Source organism: Coffea arabica, chromosome 7e (assembly GCF_036785885.1).
Source record: "Coffea arabica cultivar ET-39 chromosome 7e, Coffea Arabica ET-39 HiFi, whole genome shotgun sequence".
NCBI classification, from domain to species: domain Eukaryota; kingdom Viridiplantae; phylum Streptophyta; class Magnoliopsida; order Gentianales; family Rubiaceae; genus Coffea; species Coffea arabica.
In genome coordinates, this window is record NC_092323.1 from 10,660,300 (window position 1) to 10,676,288 (window position 15,989).

The 15,989-nt window shown below is 38.2% G+C and overlaps 2 protein-coding genes and 1 long non-coding RNA gene across 3 annotated transcripts; 2 read left to right on the top strand and 1 right to left on the bottom strand.

The window, feature by feature from the left end:
• The first annotated feature begins 2,082 nt into the window (after positions 1 to 2,082).
• Positions 2,083 to 7,136, top strand: LOC113702323 (subtilisin-like serine-protease S). Its single transcript, XM_027223463.2, has 11 exons — positions 2,083 to 2,818; positions 2,933 to 3,027; positions 3,114 to 3,211; positions 3,478 to 3,636; positions 4,227 to 4,338; positions 4,437 to 4,968; positions 5,045 to 5,139; positions 5,237 to 5,479; positions 5,562 to 5,676; positions 5,931 to 6,117; positions 6,383 to 7,136. Exons 1-11 carry the CDS (start codon positions 2,726 to 2,728, stop codon positions 6,943 to 6,945), a joined length of 2,292 nt encoding a protein of 763 aa, XP_027079264.1. The 5' UTR covers positions 2,083 to 2,725; the 3' UTR covers positions 6,946 to 7,136.
• Positions 7,137 to 7,559: 423 nt separating this feature from the next.
• LOC113701056 (uncharacterized) lies at positions 7,560 to 10,015 on the bottom strand. The gene is made up of 2 exons (XR_011818255.1): positions 9,595 to 10,015; positions 7,560 to 8,279 (listed from the first exon to the last, which is right to left on the bottom strand). It is a non-coding gene; the product is annotated as an uncharacterized lncRNA (long non-coding RNA).
• A 984-nt stretch (positions 10,016 to 10,999) lies between these two features.
• On the top strand, positions 11,000 to 12,712 carry LOC113701447 (acyl transferase 4-like). The gene is made up of 2 exons (XM_027222107.2): positions 11,000 to 11,490; positions 11,670 to 12,712. Exons 1-2 carry the CDS (start codon positions 11,041 to 11,043, stop codon positions 12,546 to 12,548), a joined length of 1,329 nt encoding a protein of 442 aa, XP_027077908.1. The 5' UTR covers positions 11,000 to 11,040; the 3' UTR covers positions 12,549 to 12,712.
• The last annotated feature ends 3,277 nt before the right edge of the window (positions 12,713 to 15,989 follow it).

Sequence of the window (15,989 nt, forward strand, 5' to 3'; positions counted from 1 at the left end):
TAAAAAATGACAATCCAAACAGGTTTGCTGTTGTAAGCTGCCAGATCCCAGTTACACCAATCTGGGTTGAAATCAAACCATTAAATCCATCATGATGGTTTACATTCAACAGTTGCAGTAACACGACAGTTCATTGACAAGTCAAGAGGTTTTCGAAGGGATCCATGGTATTTACTATTATTTATGTATGGTCCAATAGCTCGTCCTCAGCTTTCCAGACAAACGACATATGCAACATCTGAAAGTGACTATTTATGACTCGTCAATGGGAGAGGCAGATGGCCGAAGAAAGAGTGTTTCATAAGATGGATCCCACCAAGGGAAGGAGTGATCAAAGTCAACGTTGATGGTGCCTCAGAAAGGAATCCTGGAAGAGCTGGAGTTGGTGGGCTCATTCGGGATACGGCAGGAATATGGTTAGGAGGGTTTGCAGAGAGTATAGGGAAAGCAAGTAACATAGCGGCTGAGCTATGGGGAATTCTTAAAGGAATGCAGCTGGCTTGGGATAAAGGATACAACGAAGTAATTGTAGAGTCGGACTCGAAAGTGGGTTTGGAGTTAATAGAGGATGAAATGATCACATCGCCTTACCATAATCTGGTGAAACAGATTAGGAACATGAAGAGCCGAGATTGGTCATGCAAGCTGCAACACATCTGGAGGGAAGAAAATCGACGTGCAGATTGGCTAGCCAAGGAAGCAATCCGTTTACAGTCATCAGGACGATTAGAAGAGCCACCGGAAGGACTAAGGGAGTTACTAGGAGCTGATATAATTGGGGTCACAACCCCACGCTTAATACCATGTTAAAAGGCAGTGGCCTCTCCTTTGTATTCAAAAAAAAAAAAAAAAAGTGACTATTTATATATATATATGAACTTATAGCATCTCTGCAACTAGAAAGGGACTGAGATGGAATGGTGAATGACCCCTCTTTAGTTTTTGGGGAACGGAGAGAACTTCTGGCATTGGTCAAAAAAGATGAGATGTGTCCACATTTGATTTCTTGGTGTTTTAGGGAAGAGAGAGCATTGGTGGATGACCAACTTTAGACCTTTTTACCGAAACTGAGAAGACAAAAAGCTCTCGAGACCAATATCTTCTCACCTTTAGTTCACAGGAGGAAGGGAAAAAAAATGAGGACCAAAACTTTAATGCTAATAACAGAGGGATTAATTTTTGAGTTAAATGTACTGCTGCATTTAGGCAATTTTTCAAAATTAGCTTCTCACTTTATATATATATAAAAAAAGCAGTATTAACGAGTGTAAATTGAATACCTATTAGCCAAATCCTATATACTAAATAGAAAACATATGAAAAAAAAGGTAATAACAAATACAATAGTTCTTACTTTAGAAACTAAAATACATATTGTATTGATTTCATAAAGGTAGATTTGGAGACAAACCACTACTAGTGAGAGATCCGTGAGGAGTTGTCGGCATTGCACCACTCCCTCTCAAAACATGATCACAATAATTCAATGTTAACTCTATGACAAAGGACAAATCCCTAATTATGTGCGTTATTGGAGCTTCTCATGGTCATTTAGTATTAGCACTTTTTCTTCAAATGCCATGCAAACATGCCCAAATAAAACCCACCGTGACCGTGGGAGAGCAAGCAATTGTTTGGAAATGTTTTTTCTTTTTTAGAAAATTTTTATATTTTTTGTGAATATATTTTTTAATTATTCTTTTACTTTATATAAATCAGATCGCTACCATGTATTTTTTTCACGGAAACTCCAAAATCTAGCAATCCAACAACAAGGGTGGTTAAATACGAAGAAGAAGAAGAAGAAGAAGTAGAAGAAGAGGAGAAACAAAAGACATATATTGGAAAGGGGGGGGGGGGAAAACACAACATGCCTCATTCCTCAAATCCATCAAGTTATGACGGAGAGGAATTTCCAGCGATACAGTCATAATAATAGTAAGTAGCAGTTATTAATGACTTGAAAAAGAACGGCTGTCAGTTTGCTGTGGCATCGTACGGAGATAAGAGTAGCGTTTGATTTGATTTCCAAGGAATATCTTTTAACTGTCTGTCCCCCGAGAAAATGCGTTTGCTTGCTTGCTGGCTATGGATACGGTGGAGAGGGCATCGTGGTTGGTTCAGTTAAAAGCAAAGTCATTCTCTGACGTTCACTCCACACCTTCATCCTTGAATCTTGATCCTTAATCCCTTCATTCCCATCCCTCTCTCACCAGTCTTTCACGTTCCAACTTTCAAGACACTTTTTTCTTGGAAAAAAAAAATAATAAAACAGTTTACCACAAAAACTCACAAAATCCCAAGAGTTAAATTGGTCATAAAGATAGAATCTCACGTCTTAATAGTTGCTTCAATCTGTTCCATCCCGTGTACGCCCATTCCACCACTAGCCTTTAGGCCATTCATATTTGAGGGTCGCTAGGAAAAGGCCACCTTTCTACTCTTTCTTGCTTTCTAACAGCATAGTAGTACTTGTGAATATTCTCCCACCCTTTTCCGTCTCTCCCCTCTGTTTCAAACCATTCTGCTGCTCTGCAACCTGCATCACCCCCTCACCCTCTTCGACCATAAATTACTGATAACATAGTACGGTGTTAGCATCCTCGTCACTTAGTTATTTCCTCCACTGTAAAAACCCAATCTCGTTTCTTAAACTCCTTGTGTTTTATGGTTTAGTAGAATCATTTTGCTTATCTGGGCTTTATCCGGGATAAGGAAATAAGATATGGGTTCATTTTGTACCAGTAAAAGGAGTGCTCTTTATGCTATCTTTCTTTGTGTTTTTCTTGTTCAGCTATGCCACTCTGCTTCTTCCAAGGTAAACTCGCCTGTTTTTCTTCGCGGAGCACGTTTCTACAGCCATTCAAAATCTGGACATAAGTGATAATTTGTCTAATTCATATGCTTTTTTGTTTTTTTGGGTCCTCTGCAGTTGTATGTGGTTTATATGGGCAGCAGAGGAAGTGATGAGCCAGATGAGATTTTGAGGCTAAACCGTCAAATGCTTACTGTTGTCCACAAAGGAAGGTCTAGTCTTTCTCCTTTTTCAGTAAGCATGACATATTTTTGGATCTTTGATTTCTCGTTTGAATCAACGCATCATCTTGATACAGTGTGGAACAAGCAATGGACTCGCATGTGCGTAGTTATAGACATGGTTTTCGAGGCTTTGCTGCCAAGTTGACGGAAGAACAAGCTTCTGAAATTGCAAGTATGACAACTAATTTCTATTATATTTTTTTTTATCTTTGTTAATCTTATGTGGAGTAAAGATATGGTTTTTGAGACTTGAGAAATGATAAGACCATTACTATTCAATCAATTCTGGGCCAAGAAGCTAATCATGCAATTTTGTATTTATGTTGTATTACTATTGGTCAAGCCAAAACAGAAAATGCCAGAACTTTGTATCAGTATTTCCTACAGAAATTATTAATGCTGTTTTGTATTTATGTTGTGTTGGTCAAACTAAAACAGAAATGCCCGGAGTAGTATCCGTATTTCCCAATACCAAGAGGAGTCTGCACACTACTCATTCATGGGATTTTATGGGCCTCATTAATGAAGAGACTATGGAAATACCTGGTTATTCAACCAAAAATCAAGTGAATGTTATTATTGGTTTCATTGATACAGGTGATTTCTCTGTGCCTTTTGTTGAGTGTTTGTTAACTACTTTGATCAAGTAGGTAGACATGTGACAACAATGGTCCCTTCATTGATAGCTTGGCAAGGAAAGGTGGTTGTCGCTTAGGTGTTCCTGTTCCTGGTGCAAAGTCTAGCTGTTTATTTATATTTTCAGTTATACTTTTCTTAGTTGAGAAACATTAAGGACTAAGATGTAACACTTAGCAGTTGCTGCCTAATTTCTTATCGAGTACAATCCCCCTGGCTCAGAAGAAAATGTTTAATTGATGGAAATGTTTTCTAGTACTTAAGGTTTCAATTTCCTTTTCATGCTAAATGTAATTTTTTTTTAAATAAATGGGACTTTTTTCTTTTCCATTTTTTGGATCACAGCAATGGTGATACTGTTAGTAAGCATAAATTATTGTTTGTCAACGGTTTCCATTTCTTCTATACAATATAATTGTACAGTTGGGCAGCTATAGTTGGGTGTGGGTGTTGGGAATGACAGGTTCTACCAGTTTTACCCTGCTTACGTTGCTTCAGTATGGCACAAACTTTGAATTACATACCTGGTAGGATGATGCTCTGTGCAACAGGAATTTGGCCTGAGTCACCAAGTTTCAGTGACGCTGACATGCCTCCAGTGCCAGTTGGATGGAAAGGAGAATGCCAATCAGGGGAAGCATTTAATGCTTCAACATGCAATAGGTGTTTCTGATAGTTGTCTTGCTTAACCAGCTAGTCATTCAAGTTCCTTTTAATGGTGCATTTGATATTGAGACCTGGACAAATTTGTAATCCTGCAGGAAAGTAATAGGTGCAAGATATTACTATAGTGGCTATGAAGCTGAAGAAGATGCAGGAGAGACCACCACGTCTTTTAAGTCCCCAAGGGACAGCTCAGGCCATGGCAGTCACACAGCTTCAACTGCTGCTGGTCGTTATGTGCAGAACATGAATTATAAGGGCTTAGCAGCTGGAGCAGCCAGAGGGGGTGCACCAATGGCTAGGATTGCAGTGTACAAGACTTGCTGGAGCTCTGGTTGCTATGATGTTGATCTTTTGGCTGCTTTTGATGATGCAGTTAGAGATGGAGTTCATATCATTTCTCTATCTCTAGGACCTGATGCTCCCCAGGGCGATTACTTCAATGATGCCATTTCCATAGGGTCGTTCCATGCAGTTAGCCGGGGAATAGTGGTGGTTGCTTCAGCTGGAAATGAAGGAAGTGCTGGATCAGCAACAAACCTTGCTCCATGGCTGATTACTGTTGCTGCTAGTTCAACCGATAGGGATTTTAGATCTGATATCATTTTGGGAAATAGAGCTCATGTCACGGTAATGGCTTGTGATCTCTAAGAAATGGTGATCTTTAATTATTCCTCCGCCTTACTAGAAACTATTCATTGAATAGGGAGAAAGCCTGACTCCACTTGAGATGAATGCATCAGCACGAATCATCCCTGCTTCTGAAGCTTATGCTGGATATTTCACTCCTTATCAATCCAGGTGAAGCAAAAGGTACTTCGCTAAGTGTACATTGCAGATATTAATCCAGAGACAGGAATCCCTAATTTATTTTCTTTTCTTTTGTTCATCACACTAGTTACTGTTTAGATAGTTCTTTGAATAGTACAAAGGCGAGAGGGAAGGTTCTGGTTTGCAGACATTCTGGAAGTTCAACTGAGTCAAAGCTAGCAAAAAGTGTAGTTGTTAATGAAGCTGGGGGAGTCGGGATGATTTTAATAGATGAATCAGACAAGGATCTTGCTGTTCCCTTTGTCATCCCTGCAGCAATTGTTGGGAAGCAATTGGGTTCGAAAATCCTGTCTTATATCAATAATACACGGTTAGTTTCTTCTTTCAGAGAGGTCCTGTCAAGTATTTGGTTTGGGTAAGCTCTTCATATGATTTATTGTTTCATGTTGCAGAAAGCCTTTGTCAAGAATTCTATCTGCTCAGACTGTACTGGGATCTCAACCTGCTCCTCGAATAACAGCATTTTCTTCAAAAGGCCCCAATGTTCTTACCCCCGAAATTTTGAAGGTAACTCATCTATAAGAAGAGGCACAATCCTTAGACACAGCAACTTCTAGAAAATTCATTGTGTTTTCTCATCAACATCACTTTCTGGTTTCAAATTTGTGAACATCTTGAAGCTGAAAATTCTATCATTCACACCAATCCTCTGTTTCATCTTGGGTTTTTTTATTAACTCCTGGTGACTAATAGAGGGGAGGGCAGGATTTTTTTTCCTTTTGCCCACTCATGCTTGGTTTATAACTTGTTTGCCTTTGTAGCCTGATGTTGCAGCTCCTGGGTTAAACATTCTGGCTGCCTGGTCTCCAGCAACTGCAAAATTAAAGTTTAATATTCTATCTGGAACTTCAATGGCCTGCCCACACGTAACTGGGATTGTGGCTCTTATAAAAGCAGTGCATCCTTCATGGTCACCATCTGCTATCAAATCTGCAATTATGACAACAGGTAAGCTCACATGTCCTGCACGGGGAAACTCATGCACTATATAGCTCTTCTATATGGCTCCTGATTTTTTGTTTTATTAGTTACTTTTTGTTACAAAGTAGTGAAATTTGCATATGTTGATGCCAAGCTAGGAGAGAATGTAAGCAATTTTTATACTCCGGGATATATAACATTCATATCAGTGAATATGCGTCTATCTAGATCATATAAATTTGCAAGTTAAAACCATTTCTTCAATGAATCTGACTTTTCAACATAAATGCAGCTACTGTTTTGGATAAGCATCACAAGCCAATCACAGCAGACCCTGAGGGGAGAAGAGGAAATGCATTTGATTATGGCTCTGGCTTTATAAACCCCTCTAAAGTACTTGATCCAGGTCTAGTTTATGATGCGAAGCCTACAGATTATAAAGCCTTTCTCTGTTCAATTGGTTATGATGAGAGATCGCTTCACCTGATCACAAGAGACAACAGCACCTGCGCTCAATCATTTGCAACAGCATCTGACCTTAATTATCCATCTATTGTAGTCCCTAATCTTAAACAGAACTTCTCTGTGATCAGAACTTTGACGAATGTGGGAAGGCAAAGAAGTATCTACAAAGCTGTTGTATTTGCTCCCAAAGGAGTCAATGTTACCGTTGTACCTCGACGAATAGTCTTTGATAGCTACGGGCAAAAGATTAACTTCACTGTCAATTTTAAGGTAGCTGCTCCACCAACGGGTTATGTTTTTGGATCTCTGTCGTGGAGGAACAGAAGATCATGGATAACATCCCCGCTTGTCATCCGAGCAATGCATTCCAAGATGGGACTGGTATTTTAGGCCTGGCTTTAGAAGAGAGACAGCTCGTGGCTTCTGAAATTACAGCAGATATAGGCAAGTAAAAGCAAATGTACATTCATAAGATAAAGACAGGAAGAGTTTCCTGCATTATTGAATGCACACATTCTTTTGAAGATAGCAAAAATGTGATCAGTTGCAGTCTACCGCAAATATGCATAATTTCGAACTTATTCATTGTCTATTGTCTATCTTCTCCATTTCGTCTACTGCGTTGACAATTTGTCCTATCCACTGTTTTAAAGCATCAAATGATTGATCCCCACACAAGAATTTTTATGATGTTTCGCTCGAAAACTGTGGATAGAAACCTCCCTCAAAATTCCCCTTCACTTTTGTGTGTATGGACTCCCAAGTCTCCAAGATGGTCCGTCAGAGGGTTTTAGTCTCGCGTTACTTTCATGGAATCAGCTGATTAATTCATCAATATTCAGGAACCAAATTTGAGCCTGACGCCTCACCTTTTCACAAAAAGAAATTGTGCTGTATGATAAAGGGGCGTAGAAAAGTCATTTTAGTTGAAAGCTCACAAATTCGTCTAACACAGAAGGCATATGTAATCTCCAATTGCTAGAAGAAAAACGGATGCAGAGGTATAATCTCCAACTGTGACCAAATGTAAAAAATAAAAAGAAGAAAACAATAAGTTTACAATACTTAAAAAATCCAACCCCGATCAGTGTCAAAAATTCCACCAAGAACCAGCCGCTTGCGAGCATCACAAGTATATGTTTCAGAAGCATACATTAGGATTAATAATCGAGGTGGGACTGAACTTGTTTCTATAAATTGTATCATCTCATATCTACAAATCAAGTACTCTAGACTGGACCACCTCCAGAGAACAGGAAAATCGAGTTATTCACTGGCCTTGGAAACTTCTAGAGGATCGATCAGGCCTTCTAACACAACAAGCTCATCTAATAGTGATAATTTCTCTTCTTCAAGGGCCTTAATGTCATCTTCAACAACTTTTAAGTCCCTTCCTAGCCCGAAGCTGTCCTCCTCTAGAAGCAAATACTTGCGTCTCAAAGCCCGATAATCATTTCCAGATGATGGAGATGAGTCTGAGGTTGATTTGTCAGGTGGTTGTGAAACTGCAGAAACTGCATTTACCAAGCCTCTCTTAGATGGCTTCTGCACCGTCTGAAATGGAAGAGCACGCAAGTCTTGTATTTTCTTAACATTTTCCCGTTGCAAGGGAAGCATGGAAGCCTTCTGCATTGAGGATTTCTTTTTCCGTGACTTGGGAACTAAAGTTTCATCAGATGAAAGTCTCCTTTGATCTTGCATTTCTTGTTACCCAGCGTATAGCACTATTCATATGAAAGGAAAAGCATTAGTGCAGAAATAACAAAGTATCGACTATGCCTCACAAGTCTTCAGAGCATAAGAAAACCAAACTGATTTAAGCTTCACAGACTATGGCCAATTATAACTCCTTAAAAATCGCTTTATGAATATCATTTTGATAACGTACAATCACCAAAAAGCCCAAGAGCATCACAAGAAAAGAAATATAGCTCTGACAGCTTAATGCATAAAACCACCTAGGAACTGGCAAAGATTATTCAAATCGCAGTAATCATAGTCAATGAACCTAGCATACAAGAACCAAGGCAATGCTTGACATAAGTATCAGAACAAAACTCTATGGGCTCAATACTTCTATAATTAAAGAAGTATAAATGGTATTCCTAGAGCGCACAAGGATATAATATCGAGCCTCTACAAACACTTCTTATGGCTGACTCACTTAGAGATCAAATAATTTCACGCATCCAGAAACACCTGTCCTTGACCATCTTAAAAACCACACACGTATCTGGTAGGCAAAGCAAAATAAGATGCATAAAAACTAGCGTATACTACTTTCCTGATCATACAGCAGCATAGGGCTCAAAATTTTCAATAAACAAAGCTATGGGAAGGGCAGTATCATCATCACTCACATGTAAATACCTTTTCTATGCAATGGTAAACAAACACTTACATCATCTGTTCAACAAACAAAACCATGAGAAATATACTGTGGATTTGATAATACACATGAAAAATGACTGCCTGCTTTTAAATCAGCTGGAAAAACTTGGATCATTTGGTCCATACCATAGACCTCAATTAGAGTTTTCCTTGATTGAACCGACTAGATCAGTTTCACCGCAAAACCTAAATCAACTGCTTGCGTTTCTTAGCAGGCTACGTGACAGGTTTTTCCTGTCATCATTATTTGTCAAAGACAGGTACTCAATTTGCCAAGTTTTGTTCAACAACTAAAAGGAGTCAAATTTAGGTTCCGAGTTCTGGCACATCAAACATATTGACAATGATAATGGATCTCTAAGTACGACCATTATACTTCAAAGGATACCCACGAAGTAAAACTCAACACCTTCAGCAATTTCTCTTTTCCACTAAAATTTAAGCAAAAGATTGAATTTTTATCTAGAAGAAGATACTTAGGAGTTAAAAATCACATAAAGACAGACCCCCAATTCCTAAATTTGCAAGAATTAGATGTCAAAGTGTCTAATTTGAGACCAGGTAGCAGTCTCACGGAGACTTTCACCATGATTTTCAGAGACTTTCAGGGTATAAACAAATATTAAAAAAAGAAAAAGAAAAACTTACCCGTATCCAATTTATGAGAAATTGCGCAGAAAGACAGAAATAACAAATCAATCTTCAACCCAAACTTCCCTTTTTGAAGACTCTTCAGTAATCAGCAAGTGGGTGGCAGAGATTCAAGAGAAGAACAAGGAAAAATAAAAGGGCGAAGAAGACCAAAAGGCTTTCATATCATATGCAAGGGTGGCGGTGGTGAAATTTGGAGAGGAGAGGAGGATGACAGACCGACTCGAGGTCGAGGGAGGAGATGGCCACGGAAGGTCAAAGTTAAGCACGGTCTTTTGTTGATTTGACCAGATATTCCCAACCGGGTTTCAACCTTTTTGAAGATGTATACCGTGAAAAAGATAAAAGGGATAATTTCAGAATCCTTGGCCAAGAACTTTGAAAAATGAGAGAATATAAAGTCCCTTCTGAATTTACTTTTTCCTTGTGGGAATCTGGAGTGTCATAACACATTAATTTTATTTTTAAATTTTTATAAACTTAGTTGATACGGTTCTTTAATTGAAATTTGAGAGTTGATAATGAAGTCAAAAGGCCATTTAATAGCTTTTTATGTCATTTGGACAAGAAATATTAAGATATTTACAATTATAAATAATTCACAACACATATAAAAACAACTTGAAATGTTTTATAATAAGAAAAATAATATTTTGTAACAACTTGCAAAGTATCAAAAACAAGTTTATATATAATTTTTAATATTTTTTATTCTTCTAGTTTTCAAGCCTTCGATCTGAACAAAAAAAATTAGAAAATTCAGAAAATGTAAACGACTTACAGAACTCCTTAAATTAACTCAATACATATTACAGTAAAGAAAATAATACTTTCGTTACTTGCAAAAACTTTAAATAAATTTTGAAATATTAACTCTTTGTATCTCAAAGCGCGCTATATCTTGTCTTATTATGAGAATTAAACTTTCATGTTTTTGAATTTTGTTTTTGAATTATTACTAATATATTCAAATTTTTAAAGCTTTCATGTTGTGAATTCCAGTCACTTTTTTTTGGTTTTTTTTTTTGTAGGTGAACTTAAAAAAAAAAGAAGGGGGGGAGGGATTCTAACAAAGAAATTAACAACACCATATGTATCTTAAAGGGAAAACTTTTTGATAGTTAAGACTTAAAGTAAATACTACCAGTTAAGGAAAGAGTGAAAGCAATCATCCAAAAATGATTTAATAGTCTACAATACATCGACCACAGGACAAAGATGTAATACGCGCCAAAGTGTTATAAAACTATTTTCACCTCAGTACCTACCAACCGAATACATACTTCTAAGCCACGCAGGGCAACAAATTCAATGCCACGATCCTTTCAAAATCCCTGCAGCCTTCCTCCTATATATGGTGTCGAGTTCCCTGTATAAAAACCTGTATCCGTTGGGGTGGTGATAATATAAGAAAATAAAGATACTAAATTTTGCCCTGTATATATGGATTTTAATGTGACAAGATCAGGTCATGGGCTGGTTCCGCCTTCACAGCCAACACCATCTGCTGAAGTTCTTGATCTCTCAGTTATTGATAGACAGCCAGTCCTACGTTGTAATGCTCGAACCCTGCATGTATTCAGCCATGCAAGTGCAGCTACAGCAGCAGCAGCAGCCAGTCCAGCTCGAGTCATTCGACAGGCTTTTGCCAAGGCATTGGTCCCTTATTATCCTTTGGCTGGAAGGCTGAAATTAGGTTCGACCGACCACACCAGGCTTCAGATTGAGTGTTCTGGAGAAGGGATTTGGATGGTGGAGGCTAAAGCTGATCGTAGCCTTGCAGAATTGGATTATTTTGAAAATGTGATGTCCATTCCCGGTGATGCAGTTGATCGACTTCTACCACCTCCTCCTCCTCCAGCTGATGGTCTAGATCCACTCGTCCTAGTGCAGGTAATTTAATTGCAAATGAAGTTTAATCAAGAAATTAATTAGGGATCCAAATGAAATTCATCAGGTTAAGGAAGAGAAATATGATTGAGAAACCAATTTGAAAATATTTTCTTTTTTTCTACTGAAACACTTTTTGGGTTTTTTTTTTTTTTTTATTTTATTACTGCCACCATTTCCAGATAACACAATTTTCATGCAACGGGTTCGTGATGGGCCTGACATTCTGCCACGCAATTTGTGATGGGCTGGGAGCTGCACAATTCGTGAAAGCAGTAGGTGAGATGGCCAGAGGAGCCGAGAAGCCCAGCATCACACCATCATGGAACAGGGACTTGATCCAATCTCCATCACTTGAAGCTTATCTCAAATCAATCCCCAGCATCCTGTCACCCCTTCCCCCACCCATTCCTCCAGACCAATTGGAACATGTTACCTTAGACATTCCTTTGGAAGAAATCAACAGGCAAAAACAAAAATTCCGAAATCAAACAAACGGCCAAAAATGCTCCGCCTTCGACATAGTAGCAGCCAATTTTTGGAGGCATCGAACGCGAGCCATTAGCGACAGCTTGAAGGAGAACGACGAATTGAAACTCGTCTTTTTTGCAAATTGTCGTTACCACTTGAGCCAACCCCTTCCCCGAGGCTTTTACGGTAACTGTTTTTTCCCAGTTACCGTTACAGCCTCGTGTGGGATGCTCAAACGGGCATCCATGGTCCATGTGGTGAAAAATATTCAAGAGGCCAAGGCCGGTCTAGCAAGCGAATTTGCCAAGTGGATGAATGGTGGGGGCCAGGATGTGGACCCCTTCTTACCCCCTCCTCTCTATACAACATTGTTCCTTTCGGAGTGGGGCCGGCTTGGTTTTAAGGAAGTTGATTATGGATGGGGCCCCCCTGTCCAGGTTGTTCCGATACAGGGCTCCGGCGTCATTCCAGTTGGCATTGTGGGCTCCTTACCTTCTTCCCAGGGACCAGGCGTCCGGCTAATGACGTGGTGCGTCGAGAAGGCCCATCTCCAGCCCCTGGCTAACTGGCCCACGGGCCTGGATGACTAATGGAGATTAATCAAAATGTTAATGCCCCTTGTACTCAAATGATTATAAACGTACGGCACGGGATAAAAAAAAGTGACCATAACTCTTCAACTTTGGGTCTGGGTGAAAAAAAGTCGGTTGGTTTCTAGGGCATGGGCCCATAATCAAGAAATAATTTCACTCCATTTGTGGAAAGTTAATTCAGATGGACAACCTTTTTGTGTCGCTCTTCAATTAGTTAAATGATGGGGTATTCGTTTTACCTAATAAAGGTTGGTGAATGTTTTTGGATATTATTGGTCCATAATCATGTGAAAAGAACGCCTGTAAAATGGATGATGTTAAGACCTTTTGGCCGGTACATTGAATGAGTCAAGTGTTGAATGCAACGGACCAAGCTAGCCCCTTTTAGCAAGACAAAGATGCAACTCCTCCTCCTTTTTTTTTCGTGTTTTCCTTTTCCATGCCTTGTTTGGAATTGCAAATGTTTGTGGAAAAATGTCGGGAGTTTTTAGGAAATACTCTCAACGCATTTTTAAATTATCTTTTTACTTTATATACATTATATTTTAAACAAAATACTATTATTTCTACAGAAACTCTCGAAAAGTTCAAGAAAATGCAATCCAAACGGTTTTAACTAGTTTTAAACACTCGTAAAGCATACTCCTATGTTGTTTCCTTTAACAGCCATGATGTAGATATGTTTACTAATTGAGGTTATTAGTGTCAAGCATAAACTCCCAAACCACTTTCTTCCCCCTCTTCTTGGTTGTACCTGCATCCAAAAGCTGCATATAAGTGTATGCTGTACAGAGGGAAAATGGAAGCTCATCGAATGAACCAGGCCCAGCATACCGATGCCATTCATTTATACTGTTGATTCTTGAGATCAGTTAATGGGATGAAACATCGAAGGAACTTTCGTTAAATCTTTCTAGAACCATGGAAGCGAAGCTGGATAACGTTGACCACAAATGTTAATAATGTTATACTGATTAAATGCAGGAAATGACTTGGAAGAAGAGAATTGTCTTTTCCCTTAACTTTTATTGTTTGAAGATGACCTTTTTTCAGTTGCCACTAGAATCGTAGACAAAAAGCAAATGATCTCATCTTTGTTGGCTTTTCCACCTTTAAGTGAAAAGTAAAGCCGACCAAGTAACACCAGTAATAAAAAATGAATAAATCAAGAGGTCTGAGGTGCCATTTTCTGATTATGTTTTATCGAAAAAAAAAAAAATTGACCATCATCTTGTAACGCGCATGAAGATATATGGATCCTTTTTTCGTAATTCTGTTTATAAGGGAAAAAAAGAAAAAGAAAATTCATCATTGAAAATTTGGTTGGAAATTTAAAACCAACTTTTGGGGAGAGTAATCTGTAGTCAAATACACATCAATCATCAATCCTAGCCTTAGTAGAATCATACTTTTTAAACTAAAAGGGCTTTAAATATTAGTAAAGAGTGAATAAAAAAAAATCTGAAATCAACTCTTCGACCTTGGTTGGATTGTATTTTTTTTGTCGAGATTTCGGAAAAAAATTATCCTATTATTTTTTGAAATTTTGATGTATGCAAAGAAAAAAATTGATTTTTTTTTAAATTTTTGGTGAAAGAAAAAGTTGATTTGGATATGTATTACAAAAATATTTCCTTCTTTTTTTTCGGCCAAGAAATGACCAGCTCTTAGCTTCAAGAAACTGCCATAACCAGCTGATCTCGGTTAGGTATGACCAAAGCCGGGCCTGCTTTTGCTTGCAATGGGCACTCGATGATAACAACTATTGTTCTTCTCGAATTTGGCTGGCCTACATCTTTTGGCCGATTGTGGAAAATCCTCAGCCGACAAAGAAATGGATGGTCTGGATACGTTTTACTAAATTTTCATGACTACGAAGTACTTTCGGAAAAATGAACGCAATCCCTTTCATTTATAGGGAACAGAAATTGCAGATAGTTTGAATTTACAGGTTGTCTGGGGTTAAATTAAATCATGTATGCATTGTTGAGGTTTCTGAGATTTTGACTGATAAGCCGTTCATGTTTTGGAAGAGGGACTCCGCAGCCTAACGAAATTTGATCACAGGTCCAAAAGTTGGCCGAGCAAAAGAGTGGGAGAAAAAAGTGTCCTCACATTTCCCGTGTCTTTATATTTCGAATTTTTGTCATGCTGGTAATTTGGAGGCTTATTTAAAACAGCTAACGATGACAACCGTCCCCACCATTTACTTAGTCATTATTAGTTTTGGGTCATGGAAGGGACCCAAAATTTTTCCTTTGCTCCAATCTCATTATTAGATTTAATTTTTTTTTTTTTGTCTTCGTTATCTTTTGAAAGTTTGTATATGACAAAATCTCGTCTGAATCGCCATTTGTCAGGACTCTTGGCCGTAAGTTCCTCTAGACCACTCATGTAATTAGTGGCAGAGAGTAATTAAAATTATAAATAGTTGGGGAACCACTCTGTAATTTTATCAAGTCAGAATGATAAAATTACTTTCTCCTCCTTACTTGTTCATTTGCTCCAACTGAATTGTTTGGGGAAATCAACAACAGAAGGATGAATCTCAATCCCAGCACTTGCCATTGCAGATTATCACACACCCTTTTGAGTGTTTGAAGGGCTCTAATTATCACCTACTAACCTCCTGGTACTTCATTCCGATTAATACGTACATAAAAACTTTTGACAATAAGTTGCTACCAGGCTTTTCGGCGTTGACAGGGCCTTCTTCTTTTTTCTTTTTATTTTTGGGTAAGAGTTGACATGGCCTTTTGAAACAAAGGAATCTATCAATTAATCCAGCATGCTTTGCAGTTTAGTAAGGGCGACTAACTTAAAAGTCGTCCGAGCCATGTGCTCTTTTTGAGGACTAAACTGCATCTTAACGAATGGTAGATAAATTTACTGGCAAGAGGACAAGGATTTCTTCAGATGCCTCCTTCTAGGCTAGCTTTTGATTACGAGAACAATTTAGGGTAGATTTGTAAGTGGAATGGTTGGATTAACCTTAATCGTTGTCGAGATGAACTTCAGCTGTCCTCTATATTTGACTTTGGTAATAGGGTAGGAAATTTCCGGAATACTTATATATATATATATATATATGTATGTATATGTGTGTATGTGTATGTATCCTTCCGCAATTATAAGACTGCTGACTTCCAAGTTCCAATAATTCATACATGAACGGTTCCAATTATTCATACCTGGGATGAGAATTATCGTGCCATGCAAGAAATATACTACTACAAAATAGTACGGATTTAATTCATTTGTCTGTTCTAGAAATATTATTGTACTGCTTTTTTCTAATTATTTACTTCTTCTTCTCTCTTTTTGTCTTCATTAATTTCTTCTCGGGTTGAAATGATCATCAAGCGAAATACAAACCCTTGACAGATATGTAAAAATCAGCTTAATGAAAAACCAGAAAATTATTCGGACTTCTCCTCG

Bases quoted from the DNA above. Each gene is read 5' to 3' on its own strand.
- LOC113702323 (XM_027223463.2), top strand. From the start codon at position 2,726: ATGGGTTCATTTTGTACCAGTAAAAGGAGTGCTCTTTATGCTATCTTT. The intron at 5,140-5,236 runs GTGAAGCAAAAG...TCATCACACTAG, and splicing joins TTCACTCCTTATCAATCCAG to TTACTGTTTAGATAGTTCTT. The intron at 6,118-6,382 runs GTAAGCTCACAT...ACATAAATGCAG, and splicing joins ATCTGCAATTATGACAACAG to CTACTGTTTTGGATAAGCAT.
- LOC113701447 (XM_027222107.2), top strand. From the start codon at position 11,041: ATGGATTTTAATGTGACAAGATCAGGTCATGGGCTGGTTCCGCCTTCA. The intron at 11,491-11,669 runs GTAATTTAATTG...CACCATTTCCAG, and splicing joins ATCCACTCGTCCTAGTGCAG to ATAACACAATTTTCATGCAA.